At 42.8% G+C, this 22,246-nt stretch overlaps 1 protein-coding gene across 1 annotated transcript in view; it reads left to right on the forward strand.

Moving 5' to 3' along the window:
• LOC144755289 (uncharacterized) overlaps positions 1 to 22,246 on the forward strand; it is a 118,852-nt gene that overhangs the window by 87,196 nt on the left and 9,410 nt on the right. The window contains exons 6-7 of the mRNA XM_078644069.1: positions 4,102 to 4,200; positions 8,057 to 8,137. Of these exons, the coding sequence (XP_078500195.1) occupies positions 4,102 to 4,200; positions 8,057 to 8,137 (180 nt within the window). The remainder of the gene's footprint in view (positions 1 to 4,101; positions 4,201 to 8,056; positions 8,138 to 22,246) is intronic.

Consider the following 22,246-nt stretch of genomic DNA (forward strand, 5'->3'; position numbering starts at 1 on the left):
TTGAAGTCTCCTGAATTGAATTGTGTATTCACAAGCCTTTCTGGGGAGGAAGAGATAACACCTCTCCCCAGAGCATGTATTGTTTCTGTCCTCTGAGAGCAGAGCTCTCACCTCCTAGGGGATTAGAAACGTGCCTGTGGTGGAAGGCTTGAAGGCACTAGTCAGCCAGCACACTAAAAGGCTAGTAGGGTTTACGGGTTACCTCTAAAGTACCCTCTGGGTGCATGTATTAATAAATCCATCCCTGGATTCAGTGTGGTTTTATTAATACGAGATGTTTGATACCAAACACCATATGTTTCAGTGAAGCCATTTGGTAGCTGGGGAACTCGTTTTGACCAGTGCAAAGGACATACCGTATGATGGCTTCCCTGCTCACTTGCAATGCCTAGTAATAGATCTAGCAAAAGACACAGATGATGGACGGAATGCAGAGAAAATCAAAGCATTCACCCCCTTTCAATAGATCTGGGTTAAATCCATTGTTCTTTTGCTCACCGTGCCACCCTAGTTTAGACCCTGCTGTATGCAAATCAGTCTTGACGTGCCTCATGGGAACAGTCCAGCCGAACTGCCAAGCCAGGTCCTCCCTGGACCGAAAACAAGCATCTTGGAACCAGTTTTGGGGCATCATCCCATATCAACCTGGCTAGCTTGAATCCAGTGACACAGTGAGCCTGGGACCCACGTCTAGGAATACCCAGCGCACTTAGGGCAAGAAAGCAAAAAACACACCGCTGATGGACAAAATGCAGAGCAAATCAAACATTCACCCCTATTCAATAGATCTGGGTTAAATCCATTGTTCTTTTGCTCACCATCGAAACCGGTCCCAGCGTGCTTGCTTCCGGTCCAGGTAAGACCTGGCTTGATAGTTTGGGCTGGACTGTTCCATGAGGCATGGGGTCAAGACTGATTTGCATATGGCTGGGTCTGAACTTGGGTGGCGAAGTGAGCTAAAGAACGATGACTGATTCAACCCAGGTCTGTGACTGGGGGCTAGTGTCTGGTTAGCTGGCTCAGTGCACTGTCGGAGTCGCAAATCAGCATCTAGTAGCTACAAAGGGGAAAAAAGTGGGGGGACAACTGCAGCAAAAGCCCAGTTTCCTACAACAGCCATGTATTATCTTCAGTAGCAAGGAGCGCTTGATCTTCCCAGCTCTCTCACCTAGCCCAGAGCATTTGGCGGGGTGAGGGGTCTGTTTGTCACAAGATCCAGCTGCTCGTGGAGTACCTGCTGGAAGTGGGCAACGACTTTGCCGACCTCCTAAGTAGTACGCAGCAACAACTTCACGAGTGGTAACTTCCCCCCCCCCCCCCCCCTCCAGTCCTCCTCCAGTACTTATGCCAGTGGGGACTCTCAGAGATAGACCTCTTTACCACAGCAGAAAACACCAAATGCCAAGACTACGTTTCTAGGTTTCCCCACCCACAGTCCAGGGACACTGCACTATGGATTAGTTGGTCAGGGATATTTGCCTACGCTTTTCCTTCTCTACGACTACTACTACTTCTGTTTTTGGTTCGGAGGCTTCGGCAATTGTCTCTCACACTCATTCTGGTGGTTCCCACCTGGGCCCAACAACCCTGGTTCACCACTCTGCTCGAACTCTCGGTGGCTCCCAAGCAGGCTGGACCTACTCACGCAGAACCATGTAGAAATCAGGCACCCAGACCTTAGGTCTCTCAATATTGCGATTTGACTACTGAAGTCCTAGCATTAGGGTACCATAATCTTCCACAGGAGCATTCTCAAAGAAGCTCTGAGACCTGCTGCTTGGGCTTGTTATACTGTCAAGTGGAAAAGATTTGTATTCTCCTGCCATTCAAAACACATTGACCCTTTAGCAGCCAAAGTGCAGGATAGTGTCTGCTACCTAATTTACTTGCAGGCTTGTGGTTTTGGTTTCACTGCAATTCGATTACACCTAGCTGCTGTAGCTCCCAATTTTCAGAACAGGCAACACATCTCCCTCTTCAGAATTCCAGTTATTAAAGTTTTTATGGAGGGTCTCAAGAAAGTCATTCCTCATTGGGTCCCACTAGCCCAGACATGGAAGCTCAGTATTAAACTGACAAGACTCATGGGCCCTCCTTTCAAACCCCTCCAGTTTCTCTCTTGGAAGGTGGCATTTCTGGTTGTTATCACTTCACTCAGGCATGTCAGTGAGTTTCAGGCACTAACTGTAGAAGAACCTTTCTTCCCGATACACAGGAATATGGTTGTCCTCCTTACAAACCTCAAATTCCTTCCTAAGATGGTCTCACAGTTCCACCTTAATCAAACCATTGAACTGCCTGTTTTTTTTCTTACAACCTCACTCACTTGCGGAACAGAATCTCCATACTTTGGATGTTAAGCGAGCCATCGTGTACTGCACGGTATACAACCTTTACAACGCAACTTTTACCACGACCTACCATTACCACGCATTTTTTACAACGCAGGATCCATGACAACGCATACCATTACCACGCATGTATTTACAACGCAGGTACTTTTACAACGCATACCATTACAACGTAAGTATTGGTAAGTATATTATTTTATTAAAAATATTATTTTGTTTTTTTTTGTAAAGGGGTATTTTTTGGGTTCAGGGTCAGTTTTGGGTTTTTGGGTAAAGGGGTATTTTTAGGGTTCAGGGTCAGTTTTCAGTTTTTGGGTAAAGGGGTATTTTTAGGGTTTAGGGGTAAAGGGGTATTTTTAGGGTTCAGGGTCAGTTTGGGTTTTTGGGTAAAAGGGGTATTTTTTGGGTTCAAGGTCAGTTTTGGGTTTAAATTTAAATTACATTAAATTAAATTGATTAAATTAATTAAATTAAATTAATTAAATTAAATTACATTAAATTAAATTTAATTAAATTACATTATATTAATTTTAATTAAATTAAATATTAAAAAATATTATATACTTACCAATACTTACGTTGTAATTGTATGCGTTGTAAAGGTATATGCATTGTAAATACATGCGTGGTAATGGTATGCGTTGTCATGGATCCTGCGTTGTAAAAAATGCGTGGTAATGGTAGGCGTGGTAAAAGTATGCGTTGTAACGTCATACATCCGTACTGCACTGACAGGTTTAAACCATTTAGGAAAACACAACGGCTCTTTGTTGTTTTCTCCAGACTCTACATAGAGAAGGCCCTATCCAAATCAGGTATTGAAAGATGGATCAAAAGGGACATCCTGACATGCACTGTTAAAGCTAAATGGACTTTGCCCATTTCTCCTACAGCCAACTCCACACACAGGAAAGGAGCCTCTATGACCTTCCTCTGGAATATTCCAATAGCTGACATCTGTAAAGCAGCTACTTGGTCCACATCACATACTTTCACAATACATTATTGTGTGGATGTGGTCGCTCACCAACAAGCCAAGGATGGCCAGAGAGTGCTCTGTACACTCTTTCAATCTACTGTAACTCCCACAGGCTAGTCACTGCTTTGTGCAAGGACAGCTTTACAGTCTGTGCACAGCATGTGTATCTACAGCCATGCATGCCTTGAATGGAATATGTTACTTAGCCAGTAATTATCTGTTCGTGCCATGTACGCTGTAGAATCACTTGCACCCACTGTCCTCACGTGCCTGTTGAAGGGATCTTTCTATCTCACTTACCTCTTTCTTTTCATGGACATCTCTTTATACATTGCTTTGCTCCTCTTTCCATCTTCGCCTGCCATGTGTGAAAAACTATATAAAAATGGATTTGATGAGCATGCGCGTTACAAGCAGGAGGAGGAATCACAGTATTTCGTGACTCGAAAGGCTTCTTAGAAGAAAAACAACTTGCACACATCCAGACCCAACAGTAGATGACAGGAGTATGTACAGCATGTGAATCTACAGCACTACCATGAACAGCTGCTTACTGGGTAAGTAACCTTTTCAGTTTGATGTGTTCTTTGCTTTCAAGAAAGAAAATGATCCGCTACAGATACATTCTTTGTCTAATCAGTATAAATCTCTTTTGAAAAGATGCTAAAAGTGGATCTGCCAAACACACACTTTCTTCACTGATAAAATCCCCACCTATTGTATGGATATGTCTGTTTTGATATTACACTTAAATGTATTTTTCTTTGTTAGGATATGAGATCATGTCATTTCACATAAAAGATGAGGATGAGACCTATTACACCAAGCATCAAGACATCAAGAGAAAGGAAAAAATTAGCAGCTCCACAGGTAAGTAAATAGTGATCTGCTTATTGGAAAAATAAGCATTGCATGACACATGTGGAAGCACATTTTGTGTGTCCTATCTGTTGTCTGTGTAAAGAGTTGATTCACTCTCTGTCCTTTGCAATTTAATGTATTCTGTGATAATTCATTTTGTTATTGACTGCTGAATTTATTGAGCGCAGCAATAGCTGACAGTGTTTCCCTCACCAATATATGGAACAGAACCTCAATTGAAACAGGCAGGCTTTCACCTAGATCCTAAAATGTAAATTGTCCTGAGTGCAGGGCCATACAAGGGGTGAGGATTTCAAGTTTCTGGTCCCACCCCAAAAAACCTATATGCCACCATGCAGGTCCATTGGACAATACAAGGAGAAAAGTAAATATCAGCAAAAGAATAGGCTCATGGAAGAATGCGCACTGCGGCCTACCCACAGTGATATACGGTGGCAAGCATGAAGAAGGTGTTCAAAGGTCATTGAAACATGCCCCATTCCAATAGCTTTGAAAAAGAAACCTTGTCACCTATCAGTCAGCCCAGATTGCAGCATGGAGATTTCTATTCTGAAAACAACTGAAATAGTAGATGATGCCTGCCAGATGACAAACAGAGATATCTATTCAATGTTTGACCATACAATACCGACCACAGAGGACTGTATTGGATGTGGTCTACACATGTCATTTTAGGGTAATGTCTTCAAGTGGTTTGTTTCCATTCTATGAGCAGGCGGCTAATTATCAAGATTGCAAGTAAAAGTAGAGAACCTGCCAAAATATGGTATGGCATTGTCGGAGTTATATGCTAGCCACCATGCTGTTGCACATGCAAACGTTAGGAATCTTAATGGAGAGGTCCTGTGATTTCCTCCAACAATTTGGAAACTACACTTGCTTAACTTCCTTTATTGCAACTTCATCACACCCTATATAGAAAAAATACAGTCACTGATGATGCCAACTTCCTGTTGTCCTGTTACTGTTTCTGAACAACTTCACACAGTTGATCTAACCTCAGAGTGAAATTTATGAGGCTGGATTCGCTATTGCTCTATTCCAACTAGCAAAGCCAATGTTGCCATGCTGGATCACAATACACACCCACTTATAAAGAAACAGGGAATCAGTAACTTTCTGTCTTCCAACATGCAGGAGAATGATTTATGTCATGCCTTGATGTAGGCAGTAACTGCAAACACAACAATGATGGACAGAATGTGGATCAATGTCACACATTCACCCCAGTCCAAAGATCTGGGCCCAAATCCATCGTTTTTCCACTCCACACCACCCTGGGTTAGACAATGGCGATATGCAAATCAGCGCTGACCCTGTGCCCCATGGGAACAGTCCAGTCCGAACTACAAAAGCCATGTCCTTCCCAGAACGGGAACAAGCATCCGAGGACCGGCCCGGTTTCGAGGTAACACCTCTCTTCAGCCCGGCTAGCTTGATTCCAGTGGTGTGGAGTAACTGGGACTCACGTCTGAGCATCCCCAGTACACTTAGAGCGGTAACTGCAAACACAACAATGATGGACAGAATGTGGATCAATGTCACACATTCACCCCAGTCCAAAGATCTGGGCCCAAATCCATCGTTTTTCCACTCCACACCACCCTGGGTTAGACAATGGCGATATGCAAATCAGCGCTGACCCTGTGCCCCATGGGAACAGTCCAGTCCGAACTACAAAAGCCATGTCCTTCCCAGAACGGAAACAAGCATCCGAGGACCGGCCCGGTTTCGAGGTAACACCTCTCTTCAGCCCGGCTAGCTTGATTCCAGTGGTGTGGAGTAACTGGGACTCACGTCTGAGCATCCCCAGTACACTTAGAGCGGTAACTGCAAACACAACAATGATGGACAGAATGTGGATCAATGTCACACATTCACCCCAGTCCAAAGATCTGGGCCCAAATCCATCGTTTTTCCACTCCACACCACCCTGGGTTAGACAATGGCGATATGCAAATCAGCGCTGACCCTGTGCCCCATGGGAACAGTCCAGTCCGAACTACAAAAGCCATGTCCTTCCCAGAACGGAAACAAGCATCCGAGGACCGGCCCGGTTTCGAGGTAACACCTCTCTTCAGCCCGGCTAGCTTGATTCCAGTGGTGTGGAGTAACTGGGACTCACGTCTGAGCATCCCCAGTACACTTAGAGCGGTAACTGCAAACACAACAATGATGGACAGAATGTGGATCAATGTCACACATTCACCCCAGTCCAAAGATCTGGGCCCAAATCCATCGTAGGCAGTGCCCTCCTGAGAGTTTACAACAGTATACTATGGCTCCTTTAAATGGGGTCCATTGCATGGCTTCATGACTAATGACTGGTAATAGATCTACACTATAAAGCTCCATAGTTATAATAAGTGTAATGGGTGCATTCTAATGGTATTCTATCTTGTATTGGTAGTCTATACAGTTCTTAAAGCCTGCTAATCTAAAGGGTGTGTGGAGGGTGGATGAGGCAATAGGTGTGTGAAAGAGAGAAATGTTGAGTTTGAGTGTGTCATAGAAGCTTGCATTAGTTCATATAGAGTTCTAAAATATCACATACTATAATAATAATAATAATGATAAATAACAATAAACATTAGTATTTAATAAATTATAAATAAAAAAGAAACTCCACATTTTCAATAAAGGGTAAAAAACTAACCACACCCTGTAAGCAGAGGAAGATAAGAGTATCAAGAGGATAGAGGCAACAGTAGGACACATAGGCAAATGTGGAAGAAAAGCAAGATACTGGCAAGAGCCATGAGGAGTCAAGCTATGAAACCAAGAAGGGTGCTCCAGAAAGAATAAAGATAAGAGGGGAAGTGTTCAGAGGGCAGTGAGAAGATTGGGACAGCAAGGTGGGGAGGTATCAGGGTTGGCCCATCTGTGGAGGGAGTCAATAAGGCTAGATAGTTCAAGTGTAGGTAATGCTTTCAGTCCCAATCAAAGTGCCTTTGAAATGGGAGGACTCTTATCTCCTTTCTAAAAAGTTGCAATATGGAACTGGAGGAAGTGAATGCAAATTGTTGTCTGAATATAGGAGACGCTAGGAGGAGGGAACCCTCATTTCTCAAACCCGTTAAACACAGAAATTTTCCAATTTTCTGCCAAATTATGAGTTGACATGTGGAGGGCTTTGTGAGTGATGCAGTCTGTTTTCAATTGTGCTCTTGCCTCATTGAGAAACTATTGTACTATAGAGTGATACTGAACACCTCAGCAACTTGAAACAATCTAATGCATCCTATTGTTTGTAGATCATCCTATGTGTAAATAGGTCTACGCTTCCTGTCTTCCACTCCCTGTCCTTCTATCTTTCTTATTAAATAGTTTTTGTTTATAGGTGTTAGTCCCCCCTTTCTTTCTTCATCTGCCCCCGTTAGCAGGGAAAACGTCTCACCTGCATTCCATAAAAGCTTGCCGGTCCGATCGAACAGACTGCGGATCTCTGAGTCAGGGGAGCAGATGCACCTGTTTTGCACAAAATGTTTTCTGGATCTGCCCCATGAAGGGGTCAAACAGCAGTGTATGGTAAAATGTAATGCCTTCATGGCCAGAAATGAAACGGTTAACTAGTGCTTTGCAGTGTCAAAGACTCGGCCAGGCTCTATAAACAGGGTGCATGCATTGAAAAGGAATGTGTGGGAATGCCCACAATAACAAATACATTCCAAACAAAGTAATACAATTCAAATTTTCTAGATTGAAACAATTGTGGAGAACATTTGTGTTAATTTTTCTGGCCGCCGTATTTGAACATTTAAAACCGAATTAGCATTTCATTCATTTTCATTCAGAAGACTAATTCATTGTTTACACTATTAATTATATGTTCTATTTTGTTTAGTTGATCCAGTATTTACATCAATCAAGTTAGAAGAAGATCCACATTTTTACAAGGAGCCCTTTTCTGAGGCAAAAACAACAGGTATGTGAAATTTCTTGGCTCTGGATAGTCGAAGGATGGCAGGTGGGGTGCATGGGAGGGAGGGTTTTTTGTGTGTTTGTGTGTGTGTGTTAGAAAATGAAACCAATCTTCTTTATATAGCTTCTTCACCAAGCATTTGGCAAAAGACTGTATTCAAAGGAGCAATTTATCAACAGTACTATTGTCATATCTGATGTAGACCAATAACGTATGCAGAGCATTCTACCTAGACCATTGTATGGAGGAGCAAAACTTATCTTAGGGTTACCTAGGAGTAGCAAATGCTAGTTTTATATTGTTGCTTGCATGGCTTGTGAACAGCTTTATTGAGTCTATATCCTTTAGTAAGTATGTTTTTAGAAGCTGGCTATTTGTGTAGTTGACAATGGCTGTTTAATAACATGATGTAGAGCAGCGGCTCTTAACCTTTAGTCTATGAATTCCACTCCGGGAGTCCCCGAACGCTTAGAAAATTAAATAAAGAATACTAACATAATAATTACGTGTATATAAAGAAGCAGAATATAAATTTTGAATTTTTAAAACGTTCTTTAAATTTGAATGAAATTCGAAAAATGGACGCTAAAAACTATCCTCCGATTGATTTGTGAGACAGCGCAAGTGTATCAAATAGAATATAGCATGAACGATGGGTTGCCGTGATTCAATTTCGTAAAGCTTCCCCTTAAAATTAAATTAAATAACATTTTCATAATTTTGCATTGTTTTGTAATTCAAAAGATCGAAAATTGTTAGGCCAAGGTCCCTAGCTTCCAGTAATTTATGTATACGTTTTTTTTATAACGCTAGCTAGACCCGAAGGTATCAGATCGCTTTACATATAATGCGAGATCATTAGATTGAAGTACATGCAAAAAAAACAGTTAAAGAAAATTGTTCGGCCACAGAGGTAGTTACAGTATGCAGACATGGGAATCACTTGAGCTAAAAGATGTACAAGACATAGTGGACCGCTGAAACACTAATTTAACCGCTACAACAGATTAAGGCAGAGTGGGTGTGAGCTTTGGGAACAAAGCTCAGTTAGGGTGTGTGTTAAAGTATTTGTTGAGCAGTAGGTGTTTAAGGTCCCGTTTGCAACATGAAAATAAGGGGTTGCAGCGCAGGTCAATAGGGAGTGAGGTCCATATTGTGGGAGCATTTCCAGAGAAAGAACGTGTCTGGGAGGATTTCTTTCTCCGTTTGAGGGGTTTGAGAAGAAGTGCATTGGAGCTCCTTAGAGATCTGGCTCTTAAAGCTTTCGAAAGTTTGTTCTCCAGATAGTTGGGGTTATGTGTGTGATACAAGCCGTCTTGCAGAAACATCTTCCTTCGACTGGGAGTCAATTGAGGCTCTTGACGGCCGGTGTGATGTGAACAAACAGATTTCAACCTGTTATTAGCCGGGCTGCCATGTTCAAAACTGAACTTAAGGAGGCCAGGTGAGTTTTCAGAGTTCCTGTGAAGATGGCATTACCATAATCCAGTTTTGAGAGGACTAGTGATTGTACTACCGTCTTAAAATCTTCAGAGGGAATGAAAGGTTGGATTTTCTTGAGGTGTTTTAGTGTGAGGAGTGCTCCTTTGGCTGAGTTGTTGATGTGGACTTTCTATGACCTGTTTCTGTCTAGGGTGATACCTAAGGACTTAACAGTGTTGGACAGTGTTAGAGAACAGTTTAGAGAGTCCAAATTCTTGCGCCATACTTTTAATTGATATCAGGTTCTTTTTCGGGGAGAAGCGTAGTAGTTCATTTTTGTTGGGGTTCACCTTCAAGTGGTTGATATTAAGCCAAGTTTGTATATTGGTTAGTGTGGTACTCAGATGTAGGATGTCACTGGGTGATTTAATCTTGTAATAGAGTTGCGTGTCATCAGCATATAGGTGATATTTGTCCCCTGCTTGAATCAGGTTAACCGTAAAGTTTCCATGAGGAGATTGAAAAGGGCCGGGGATAGAGTTGAGCCTTTGGGTACACCATGAGAAGCTAGTGTTGGTTTTGAGAAACAGTTGTTGATTTTTATGTGTTGTGAGCGATATTGCAGGTAAGATGTGAACCATCTAGGGACTGTGCCATTGATCCCAGTCCAGGTCTTGAGTGTCTCAACTAAAGCAGGGTGATTTAAGGTATCGAAGGCAGCCGATAGGTCAAGTAAGATTAGGAGGCATGCATCACCTTCATTCAAGGATCTGCAAATGTCATCTGAGATATTGAGCATAGCAGTTTCAGTGCTATAGCCTTTCCTGAACCCCGATTGGAAAGTGTCATGGGGGTTGAATTCTTCTATATATTGGTTTAGTTGTTGTAGGACGCACTTCTCCAATGTTTTGGCTAGAAAGGGAAGGTTGGTGATAGGTCTGAGGTTATTTAAAGTCATTGGGGTCGGCTCCTGGTTTCTTGAGTATGGGTGTGATTTGGCCTAGTTAGAGGCAGTCAGGAACACTGCCTGAGGAGAGAGATGAGTTGACGATTTTAGTCCAGAATGGGGCAATGACATGGTTGAGATTTTGAACTATTGTGGAAGGCATGGGATCCAAAGTGTGGGATGTGGGCTTCAACTTCGCAAATATATTGAAGACTTCACTTTTAGTCGTAGGTTCAAAATCAGACCAATTCACTTTGTTTTTTAATTGAATGAGATCAAGGTTGAAATTGGTTTTTATAGAGGCCATACAGTCCTTGGTTACATCCAGGGGGGAATTCGGCCATGTAGGGGAGTGAGGCGGAGGGGAAAGTTGGTAGGGATGTCAGATTTGTGACTGAGGGATTGTTCAATTTTTGCAACTTTACCAGTGAAGAAATTGTCAATTTCTTCACAGCATTCATTGGTGGCTTTTGTTTCATGTGGGGAGGAAAAGGTGGTTGGCTGTTTAATAATGTTGAAGAGCTCTCTGGGTCTGCTTGTAGCGCGGTCAAGTTGGTTGAGAAAGAAAATGGCTTTTTCTCTGAAGATGTGTTTCTTGTAGGAAAGCTGTGCCATCCTTTGGTATGAGAGGTTCACTGTAGAGGGGTTTTGTCTCCATAACCTTTCTGACTATCTGAGGTTTCTCCTCTCGTTGAACCAAGATTTAGATTGGATAGATCTAGACTGCTTCAGTTAGAGCTGTGCCATTTGCTCTAGAACAGAAGATACCGCCGTGTTGTAGTGGGCAGTGAGGTCATCAACTGTGTGAGTGTGAGGATGGTGCTGTGGTTGGGCACAGCTCATGGTCTTGAGTTCTGTCATTGATATTTGCTTTAAGTTCCTGGCCCAGTGCTTGGGTCTGTCGGAGGGGGTTATTTGGATCTGAGGTTAGATCTCTATATTAAACAGTTTGAGATGGTGGTCTGACCAGTCAATGGGTGTGATGGATCGAAGTGAGACAAGATCATTTTTTGTGATAATCGCATCTAGAGTGATGCCTTTGCTATGGGTCAGCACTTTGCAAAGTTGGTTGATATGGTTAATTTCACAAATGTTAGTCAGATGGCATACTGTGGTATCTTCAGCATTGTTCCATTGAATGTTAAAGTCGCCCAAGAGTCAGCTAGGGAGAACCGTGTCAGTAGGTCAGTTATTTCTTCTAAGAAGAGGGTGCGATCACCAGGAGGGTGGTAGATGGTGTGAAATTTGATTGGAGAGGAGCCTTTGGCAGCGAGTTCTACTCCAAGGTATTCGAAAGTAGAGTATTTTGTAGTCTTGAAGGTGGAGAGACTGATTCCATCTTTGTGAATGATTGCTAGTCCGCCCACTACCCTGCATGACCCCCAATCCTACCTTGAAACACTACCCCCTGCAAGACCCTCCCCCGACCGCCAGTCCTCTCCCTACCCTGAAACACTACCCTGCATGACCTGACCCTATCCTAAAACACTACCCTGCACGACTCCCCCGACCCTACCCTAAATCATAAAACCGTACCCTGCACTACACCCCCGACCCCCTTTTACCCTAAAAAAGTAACCCTCACCCCAGGCCCAATCCCCCATACCTCCCTCTCCTCCTGGTTCCTGCTGCATGTCGGGTCTGAGGGGCGGTGCACTTCGTTGTAAGGAAACGGAAGAGCCTCTGTTTCCTCACAACGAGGTGGATCGCCTATATTTTTTCGCAAGGAAAGTGCTTTTACCATACATACCTTTACAACAAAATTTGTTGTAAATCATGCCTGGTGAAAGCACATGCGTTGTAAAAAAATGTGTAGTAATGATAATACGTTGGTACAACGCATGCGTGGTAACGCTTGCGTTGTAATGCTGTGCAGGGAAACAGCTGCGTTGTAATGGCTGTTTCCCCACCTGCTCAGCGCCAGGAAACACTTGTGGGTTATAGTGCACTGTACAGCTACGCATAACATAATGCAGCATTAAGTCAAAAGCCTCAATTCAAGCCATCTCCTTCATCGCTTCTGTGGGCAGTCCCTACCTTTTGTAGACTGCTTTTTCAAGATTACAACAGCAGTCCATACTGAGCTCCCATTCATGTTTGGGGGGAGTGGCCTGAGCACTCCACTTCCTTGCTATATCTTGTTTGGCTATGAGATAAGACCTCATCATCTTCCAAAGCAATTGGAACTGAAAAGCGGATTTTGACTCCAGTCATAACGACGCTTATCTTTGTTCTGTACAAGCCCTACCTCCTGCTTCTTTGTCTCCAAATTTGGCTTTGGCCAAGTTGCAGGCTGGAAATGGGCATTTGCACATTAGAGGAAATGGGTCCACCAATAAGGCTGAACCACCTCTAGACAACTTTGACTGTCCCTCTTCAACCCTCCAACTATAGACCCATCAGTCTAATAGATATATCTCAAAAGGCCTTTGAAAGGATAATTCTTGATCGAGTCCAGACCTGGCTGGATGAAAATAATATAATGTCCCATCTACAGGCTGGGTTTAAAACTAAAACTTCAACTATGGACCAGATATTTAGGCTCCAACTCCTTTTTTGGAAATCAGTAGTATCGGAAGGGGGAGCCTTCATCTGTTCTTTGTCGATCTCCGAAGTGCCTTTGACCTGGTTCCCAGGGAGACTTTGTGGAGAGTGTTGAGGGAATTGGGGATGCCCCCTATCTCTTAGAGATCATCACTCTGCTCCATACAGGGAATTATGCCAAAATTAGGTATGGGAAAGTGGGGGATCTTACCGCTCCAATCTCGGTAAATAGGGGAGTTAGACAGGAGTGCGTTTTGGCCCCCATCTTATTTTGCATCTACATCAACGGTCTGGTACACGCCCTGAGCAAATGTAAGAACATCGATACCCCGAAGCTGGCTCGGGGCTGTGTGCCAGCGTTGATGTTCGCTGATGACACGCTACTCCTGTCTAGGTTCCCTATGGGGCTACAGAGAATAATGGATGGATTTTCACTCTTTTGCAGGAATAGGGGGTTAGAAATAAACGTACAGAAAACCAAATATATGGTTTTCAACCCCAAGAAGACGTCTTATCCCATCCCCCACCTGAATGGTTCACCCCTAGAGAGGGTTAGTGAATGATTACCTGGGGTCACCCTAAATGAAAAAATGTCCTGGGGGGGCCCAAGTTACAAAGGCAAATCTTAAACTAACCCAAATCTCGGGTGGTCTGGCCAAAGTCTTCAGGGATACCCATCATAAACCAATGAGCCCTGTCTTAGAGATTTACAAAACACAGGTGAGAAGTGCGATACTGTCTGGCGCTGAGATGTGGGGCCACTCAAATATAAAACCAATGCTGATCACCCAAAATACATTTCTCAGACAGATAGTAGGACTTCCAAAAAGTACCCCACTGTTCCCCCTTCGTTTGGACCTAGGAGTAAGACCAATCACCCAGGTTGTAGGATGCAGGCCACTTCTTTTTTGGCGAAGGATATGGGCCACCCCTGAACTTGCTGTATATAGAAGTGAGCTTGAGGAGACACTTAGCATTTCGGGGAAGAGTAAGTTTCCATGGCTTATGCATGTTAAAAACTGGTTGACTGCCCTAGGATTTTGTGATCTGTGGGAGAATCCCAGAGTAGCCTGTGTAACTATAACTAGGAAGGTTTTGATAAAGAGGTACTGAGATGTTCAAATGGACAAATTGTATCTCAATCCCAGGGCTGGTTCCAGGTTATCTATATTCTTAGATGTGAAATGTACATATATATTGGAGTCTGTGCTTGACGTTATTTATCCAACCCTGGCCAGGAAACTTTATTTACAATTTCGCCATGGCTGTCTCCCGCTCAACGCATACACCAACCAGTGGGTACCAGGGCGGGACCTGGGCTGCCCTGCATGTCCAGCCAAAGAAGAGACTGACTTGCATGTGCTCTTTTTCTGCCGAGGATATGGCAAATTAAGTCAGAAAGAACTCATTAATCTGTGTAAGAACTTGGGCTCTGGGCACTGCAAGGAAGTCTACAGACTTTTAAAAATGAACACGGACTTGCACATTGTATTTGCGGTTTCCAGGTTTTATGTGGTGGGCAAGGACAAAAATTTAAAAAATGGAATGATTTTTAAATTATTTATTGTTACTTCTGTAAATAATGACTTTTTTTGGGGTTTTAGCGTTTCAAAATATCTGGTAAAATGTTATATTCTTGCTGCTTCTTTTATGGCTTATGCCGAAATAAAGACTATTTGACTGACTGAAAAGCCAAGGTCTACAGAAACTTTCTAGAGAGCCTGATAGCTACATTACTTTTCAAAGTGTGGTGATTAAGGAAACTGCAAGTAGTTTGTAATACACCTGGTGGGCATTTTGAACAGTAAATTGAAGAAAAGATTGTGGGCTAGATGTAGGTAAATAGGATTTACCGATTCTAAAATACCGAATTTTACCGATTCGGTATTTTAGAATCGGTAAATCCTATGTAGGTAATAATTCGGTAAAAATTAATTACCGAATCTGTAATTACCGATTCGGTAATTGCCATTCATTCCTATGGGCCTTGAGGCCCATAGGAATGAATGTCAATTACCGAATCGGTAATTACCGATTCGGTAAAATAGGGAAAGAGTCAAGGGTTGGCAGGGTGTCACTTTGACACCCTGTTGCACCCCTGAATAGTGCTTGTGTGCACATGTGGCACACATACATGCCCTAAGGGCATGTATGTCTGTCACATGGCACAGGTGTAAATGCACAGATTTGCATTTACAGAGGTATTCGTTATTTACCACCAACTAATAGTTGGTGGTAAATAACGAATCCTGTAAGCACAGAAGCACTCCTCAAAGTGCTTCCTACATTTCATTTACCGATTCGGTAAATACCGAATCGATAAATTTGCCACCTACATAGGAAAAGCCTATTACCGGTCGGTAACGGCCGGTTTTGGCCGTTACCGACCGGTAATGGCCTTCCTACATCTGGCCCTGTATCTATTGTCCATCAATATTCCCTCAGTACAAAATACTTAAGTCAAGCTCATTTGCAGTGTATATATAAACAATTGTCCCTTATAGTAAAAAGTTGACACAAGCTGGAAACCTAGGTTGCAGTCTGCTTAAGGATTTATCTACACCTCAAGAAATGTCAAAACCCAGCTTGATGAACTTGGAGTGCAGCTCCCTAAGAAAGTAGAAAATAAAGCCAAAGAAAGCAGTATCTTAAGCACCCAGTGCTCGTTGGGTGATTGTGGACAGGCCAGGTCAGCATAGGCCTTTTAGACAATAAACTGAGGCGACAGAGGCTACAAGGTGCTACACATTGAGCCACATTTCAACAATCCTTTAAAGTAACATCCAAAATAACAATGAGAACAAAAACAAATAAGAGGTATTTAAATTACAAGACCGTGTAATAGAGACATTTTGTATAATGTACTTGGTATAATCTTCGTGCAACATTTTTGGTTTAAACTGGATTCTTTAGCCTTGGCATATTTGTTGAGAGATCACAGCTCAGGCATCAGCGCTGCCCTTATGTCATATGAAGAAGCATAATGGGGAAATCTTAAACGGCAATGCAGAACATGGGAAAGTGTCTTATATAAACACTCATTGATGTAGAGGACTCCCAGAAAATGGCAAAACAAGAAAGTAATCAAAGATGTAATTCAAATCATGGCCACTCAGGCAAAGTTATGAAGGAAGAATACAAGGAACTTGAGAATAGACCAGGAAACACGAAGATAATAGTGAGGGACATCACAGATGCTCAAGTGGTAGAGCTTGGGGAACTTTCTTCAAGACTTCTTCGAGTTTCTCTGGGTGGCTTGTTCAGAAATGTTTTGAAGATGATGGGAGATTCCTCCCTAGGAAGCAGAACGTTTGTCTAATATTCTGGCTAAACTCATTTGTTTTCAGTTACTCAAGGCCTATTACAACTGGAAGAAATAGGTTACCATCCTTCCAAGGTTATTCTGATGCACAACCTTTCGCTAGTCGCTTGGGAGAGGAGAACAGAAAGTGGTCTCTGATCACCCTACCTCAAAGCAAATAAAAATGCTGATCAGCATTTCCATCTGGTCCATCGTTTGATTTGGAAAGTCACATAGAATATCAACTTAAAGAGAGTGAATGTGTCTCAGGCATAAAAAAATCTAGAAGGCTTTTCAGGGGAGAAATCTACAGGGAGAAAATGAGTAAAATGGCTATGACACCTGGTGTAGAAAGAGAGTAAAATGACAGAAGAGATGAGGTACTTTCAAGTAGAAGACCAACACCTGATTGTACATGGCGGAGGGGAAAACTGGGTAAATTGATGTGATTTCTTGAACGTGTAAGGGTGCTTATATCTGATGGGACAACAAAAGACCCCTTATTATTTTTCTCTTTACTGCAGCGGCAATTGCTCATGTTATTTATGTCTCATTTAAGTGATTTCTTTGATGCTGACGCTTTCTCAAATATTGAAAGACGTGCTCCCTGGTTTTTCCAGTTGTTGGGTAGGAGCTGCTAGGGAGACAGATGCTTAAAGTTTCAGAGAAACGTCTCCACCTGTTGGGCTGCAGACCATGGGGCTTTGTCCTGTTGTATATGGGGATATTTGCCCTGTGTGCATTTTTCTTGTGGGGCTTGAAGATGGGGGGGGGGGGGGGGGGGTAGGTTCGATGGGGGCTCTTAGAGGAACTTGGAAAAATTACTTTACACCCAGACAAGAGGTAATAACACCATGTTGGGGAGCAATCAGTACAGACTGTGGACTGGGTAACAACACTGCATGTGAAATGCATAAACCTGCCTAATAAATGGGTTGGCAAAATGAAGCTGATAAGGAAGTTGAACAGCGGTGTCCATTGCATTATGGAGACTCATATTGTACCACAGAGATTGACATACAGACATTTATAGTGCCTGACCAGCATTTTCCTGCTTTTTGTACTACAAAAAAGCTTGGATTGGCAGGTTTAGTCACAATTCTAATAAATAGCTGCTATAAATCAGCTTCATATTAAATCATGTGGATATTTGACTAGTGCTGAAGTAGACTCCTATAAGAAATGATAATTGGTGCATATACTAAAATCATATATATTTTGAAGAGTCTAACTGCAAAGGTCTGAGGAGCTCAGAAATTGTAGACATTCCAGTATCTGAATACGTCACAATCACAAAACGCTCAAATTAGGCTGAGGGGAACGAAAATGGGGACGTTAAGACTTTATGACCGACAGTACATAGATCCTGTACTGTACACAGAGGTCAAAGAACAGATCATGGAATCCTTTGAACTCTGTGGTCCAAGAGACAGATCCCTGCAAATGTCAAGAGCTCAGTAGAAGCTTAATGCAGGGTAAATGGATTTTGAATCTAAGCACAAGGAACCATTGTGCACACAAAATTATAGGTAATCAATGTCTGTTAAAGAACAACTGAACCCACTTCTCAAGAAACCAAAACAGTAAAACCAAAATTTGTTAGAGCAATGGCTGCAATAATAGCCGCAGTCAGCGTAGATGACAAACCATTTACTAAAGACTTGGCAGCCAGAGTTGACATCCTTCTCCATATTAGGGTAGACCAAGAACAAATAGGGTTTGTGTTAACCAGACATTTGATAACACTAAAAGGATTGTGGACATTTTGCACAAGAACAGAAGTGTATGTCTACTTAAATTAATCTACTTAAATCATCGAAGAGAGGATATGGCTAAACGGCTAGAGCGGTCCACCTGAAGCAGGGGAACCGGGTTAGAGTCTTGGCAGGGACGCTCAACATCCTGTGATTCTGGGCAAATCCTTAACTCTCCCCATGCCTAACAAAATGAATGTGTCTGTCCCTAACGCAACTGGGGCTCATGTAAAGCGCTGTGATACCTTTGTGTCAACTTCGCGCTATATAAAACTCAGAAAGAAGAAACACGTAAATGGCACGAAAACCGAATACTTTGGGGGTGGATGGTGCCAAAAATGCTACTCTTGCTTTCAAATAGCAACTAACACTTGAAAAGACATTAGTGCTTGGCAAAAAGTTTTACTAAGATTTCACACTCTTATCATCAGATAAATAAAGAAGGCAAGAGAGTAACTTAAGCTCTCTCTCCTTATTACACTCATTATTTTAAATGTGAAAAATAAAGAATAGTGTTTTATCGGGTGCTAAACGTTTCTTATTGTCTTTGTGATGTTTTATATTAGTTTACTTCCAAACGAGTGACACTCGTGAGGTTGAGGCTGGGGTATTGCAGCATGGTCTAAGCCGGTCCATGCAAAAAACTAATTACGGTAGCTGGAAAGGCTTGAAAGAAGGTGCCCAGGCTGGCCCCAGTTTACAAAAGTGAGAACACGTGATGCCTGCCTTAAAAGGCGCTGGGTTGGGTTAGGATCTAAGTCAACATATTATATACCGTGTAAAAAGCTTATTCGAACGTAGGCCCAAGATACATACAGAAAGCTGCACACCACGATACATCAGAAAAAACCCTTAGATGAGTTAAACTCACAAAAAACATCCAGCCAAGGTTCAAACAGCAGAAAGAGAAATATGTCTTGGAGTTCGAGGCTGAGGGGTTTGTAATGCTTTAAACTTCACTCTGATAAAAGACAACAACCTTGAAATAATGCTCTTGAAAATAGTACAGTTAGACTGGATCCGGAATCTTCAAGACTTTGAGGTCGCCAGGAGAGGGTACTGGACTTGGTAGGCGCTGAAAGTGATGTCTGCTGATGCCTCTGAGGTCATATAGGGCCCACCCTGGCGCACCTACTTCAGTTCCCCTTTTTCCATGCCTTTGATGTGCATCCGGAACTTCACCTCCGAGGGAAATCTTTTCCCTATAAATTTGTTATTTACATAACTGTAGTACCAAAATATTTTACAGTGTCCCCTCCAAGGAAGTCAGAGTTTTAGTCTTGAAAGAATCATGAGGGACAAACATCCATCACAGATCCCCATGCCACCTGCTAGCAGTGCTTAGGCTCTGACCAGAACTCTAAGTTGTATTCAAAACGCCTCAGCATGAACCCTAAGGCCATCAAAGAGCACAAGGCGAAACTGATTATGGCCCGGGCAAAGGATAATCAATCGCCTCCATCGTCAGTAGTCTCATCGCTGCTGCTCTCCGTTGACATTGTCAGGTAAAAAGCGAAGAAAGCATAAGAAGGACAATAAGCGCTCTAGTGGTCTCCTCATCGATCTCCATCATCTCCATGACCCTCTACATCGAAGCTTTAGCTCGTTCTTATCCCTATAGAGAATCCTCCGTGCACTCCTGCTTCCGTAGTGGAACCGGCTCCAGACCGACCTCCTGTTCCAACACCATCAACTGTTACAGCACTAGCAGCAGCCCTAGTGCTTCTTGACTTACCAGTGCATGGTGTGGATTCTGCAGCATTTTTCAACTCCAGGTAGCCACATTTGCTAAAATGTTGATGCCATCTGGCGTCCCGCAGGGTCCAGTGGAGCCGCAGCAGATCCCACTCTCAATGTTATGTTATGTTATGAGCCTGAACATGCTGAGAAGGGATCTGTTAGTTGTTACACAGCCATGTTTTAAGCTCCTTCCTGGAGGCGAGCAGTGGGGAGATGGCTCTAAGATGTGAAGGGAGAGAGTTCCAGAACCTGGCAGTGCTATTGACAAAGCTCCTACCTCCCCAGTTTACTTTCTTGAATTTATTAGTGGCAATCAATCTGGAAGTGGCCAAACTCAGATGTCGATTTGGAGTGTACCACTTAAGATTTTCCCATAAAAAGTCAGATCCTACCTGATGCAGGGCTTTGGGAGCCGCACAGAGGGCCTTGAATTTAATTTGCTTGTGGTCAGAGGCCAGTGCAGTTTTCGAATACCTGAAGAGATTGAAAGAAATTTTAGAAGATTCAAAATCCTTCTGACTGCTGACTTTTGGACCGATTTAAAGCGGTCTAATCAGTTTTTCCTGTAGATTCATATAGAATCTATTGCGGTAGTCCAATTTTGAGAGGACTAATGCTGAGACCACAATTTTCCTGGTATTGCTGGGAATGAAACAGGTGATTTTCCTTATCATCCTAATGGTGTGGAAAGAGGACGAGACCACTTTAGATACTTGTGCTCCAAATTTGATCTTATCATCAATAATAAAGTCCAAGTTTTTACCTTTCATCACGGGTACAGGTGATGGACCTAGGCTATACGGCCACCATGCAGGGAAGAAGTCCCGAATAGTATTACCTCAGTTTTACCTGAGTTGAGTTTTAAACAATGCTTACTCATCCATAGGCTGATTGCACCCATGCAACCATGGAGTCTTGATGGATCTGAGGAGTCTTTATCAACTGTTGATACTGCAAGATGAGTGTCATCAGCATAGGAGGTAGTATTCAGGTTGAAGCTTTTGATCAGAGTTGCTAGTTCTGAAACATGTATATTGAACAGGGTTGGGTTCAATGAAGAGCCCTGAGGAACCTCGCAAGGTAGTGTGAATGGTAGTGAGCGTCAATATTTGAGCCCTCTCTGAAATGAAGGATGGAAGTAATGAAAGGGCCTTGTCTTTGACTCCTATGGCATTCAAGCGGTGGACCAGAAGCTCTTGGTCCACTGTGTCGAACACCGCAGATAGATCCAACAAAATGAGGGGCCCTGATCCCCCATTATCCAGTGAGCTTCTTATTTCTTCTGTAGTTTTTATTAAGGCAGTTTCATGCTGTGATCTGCTCTAAACCCGAAGTAACTGGAGTCTAACTGATGGTTGTAAAGGATGAATTTTAGACCGCTCTGAATTAATAATCTTTTCGGCGATTTTTCCCTGGAATGGGAAGCCTAGAGATGGGGCGATAGTTGGTGGGATCATTAATATCAAGATAGGGCTATTTTGTTAGGGGGAGAATACAGGCTTGTTTCCGCATAGTGGGAAATACCCCTTCCAAGAACATTTGATTAGAAGTGGAAGAAAGGTTCTTCAGCAAGTTTGAAGATCCTGATAGGGCATGGGTCATTTGGTGAACCTGATTTAGCTCCTAGTAGGAGCTAATTGATCGGGAGAGGTGGATGTAAATTCCAAAAGCTGGGATAGCCAGGAGCTTCCTGATGACTCAGCTAACCTTGGATTTTGAGCTGTCGAATATATTAAAGATTTGGTCGATATTGTCTTTGAAAGTAAAAGCCAGAGTGTCACAAAATTGTTGACTATATATGGTCGAGTTATTTTTCGGGACCGAAGTAAGCTTCGTGACCACCTGAAACAATTCCTTGTTGGAATTGGATGCGTTCTCTATCATTTGAGTATAGTAGAGACTTTTTTCTTTAATAAGAAGGGTTTTATATTTGGCTAACGCCAATTTGTAGAACTGTTTATCTTTGGCATCATAATACTTGCACCAACATCTTTCTTGCCTACTGAAGGCTTGTTTTTTTAGTCTCAGCTCTTCAGAGAGCCAGGGGGCAGAAGGCTCCCATCTGTATTTATGGGACGCAGTAGGTGAAGTTAGTTTATAAAAGGTAGAATTAAGCCAGGAAGTGTAGGCAGATGCTGAAGAGTTAGCGTCACAAGAGATGTCAGGTTGGCTCTGCCCTTTGGAGATGTTCCTCTGGAACTGATGCTGACACCATACTTCTTCAACCCCACAGTTTGCTTCATAGCACTGTAACTAGCACTTTGGACTGTGCAGAAAGCGCAGCCTCCAACTCTACCTCCACCACCACCTCCTCCTGCAACATGACGTCAAGCTGCAAGTCAAGCTCACTCTCGCCGAGAGGCCCATTGGATTCTGGAAGAGGAGGCATATAGAGCTTGCCTCCA

The sequence above is a fragment of the Lissotriton helveticus genome, chromosome 5_1 (genome assembly GCF_964261635.1).
Source record: "Lissotriton helveticus chromosome 5_1, aLisHel1.1, whole genome shotgun sequence".
Taxonomy (NCBI): domain Eukaryota; kingdom Metazoa; phylum Chordata; class Amphibia; order Caudata; family Salamandridae; genus Lissotriton; species Lissotriton helveticus.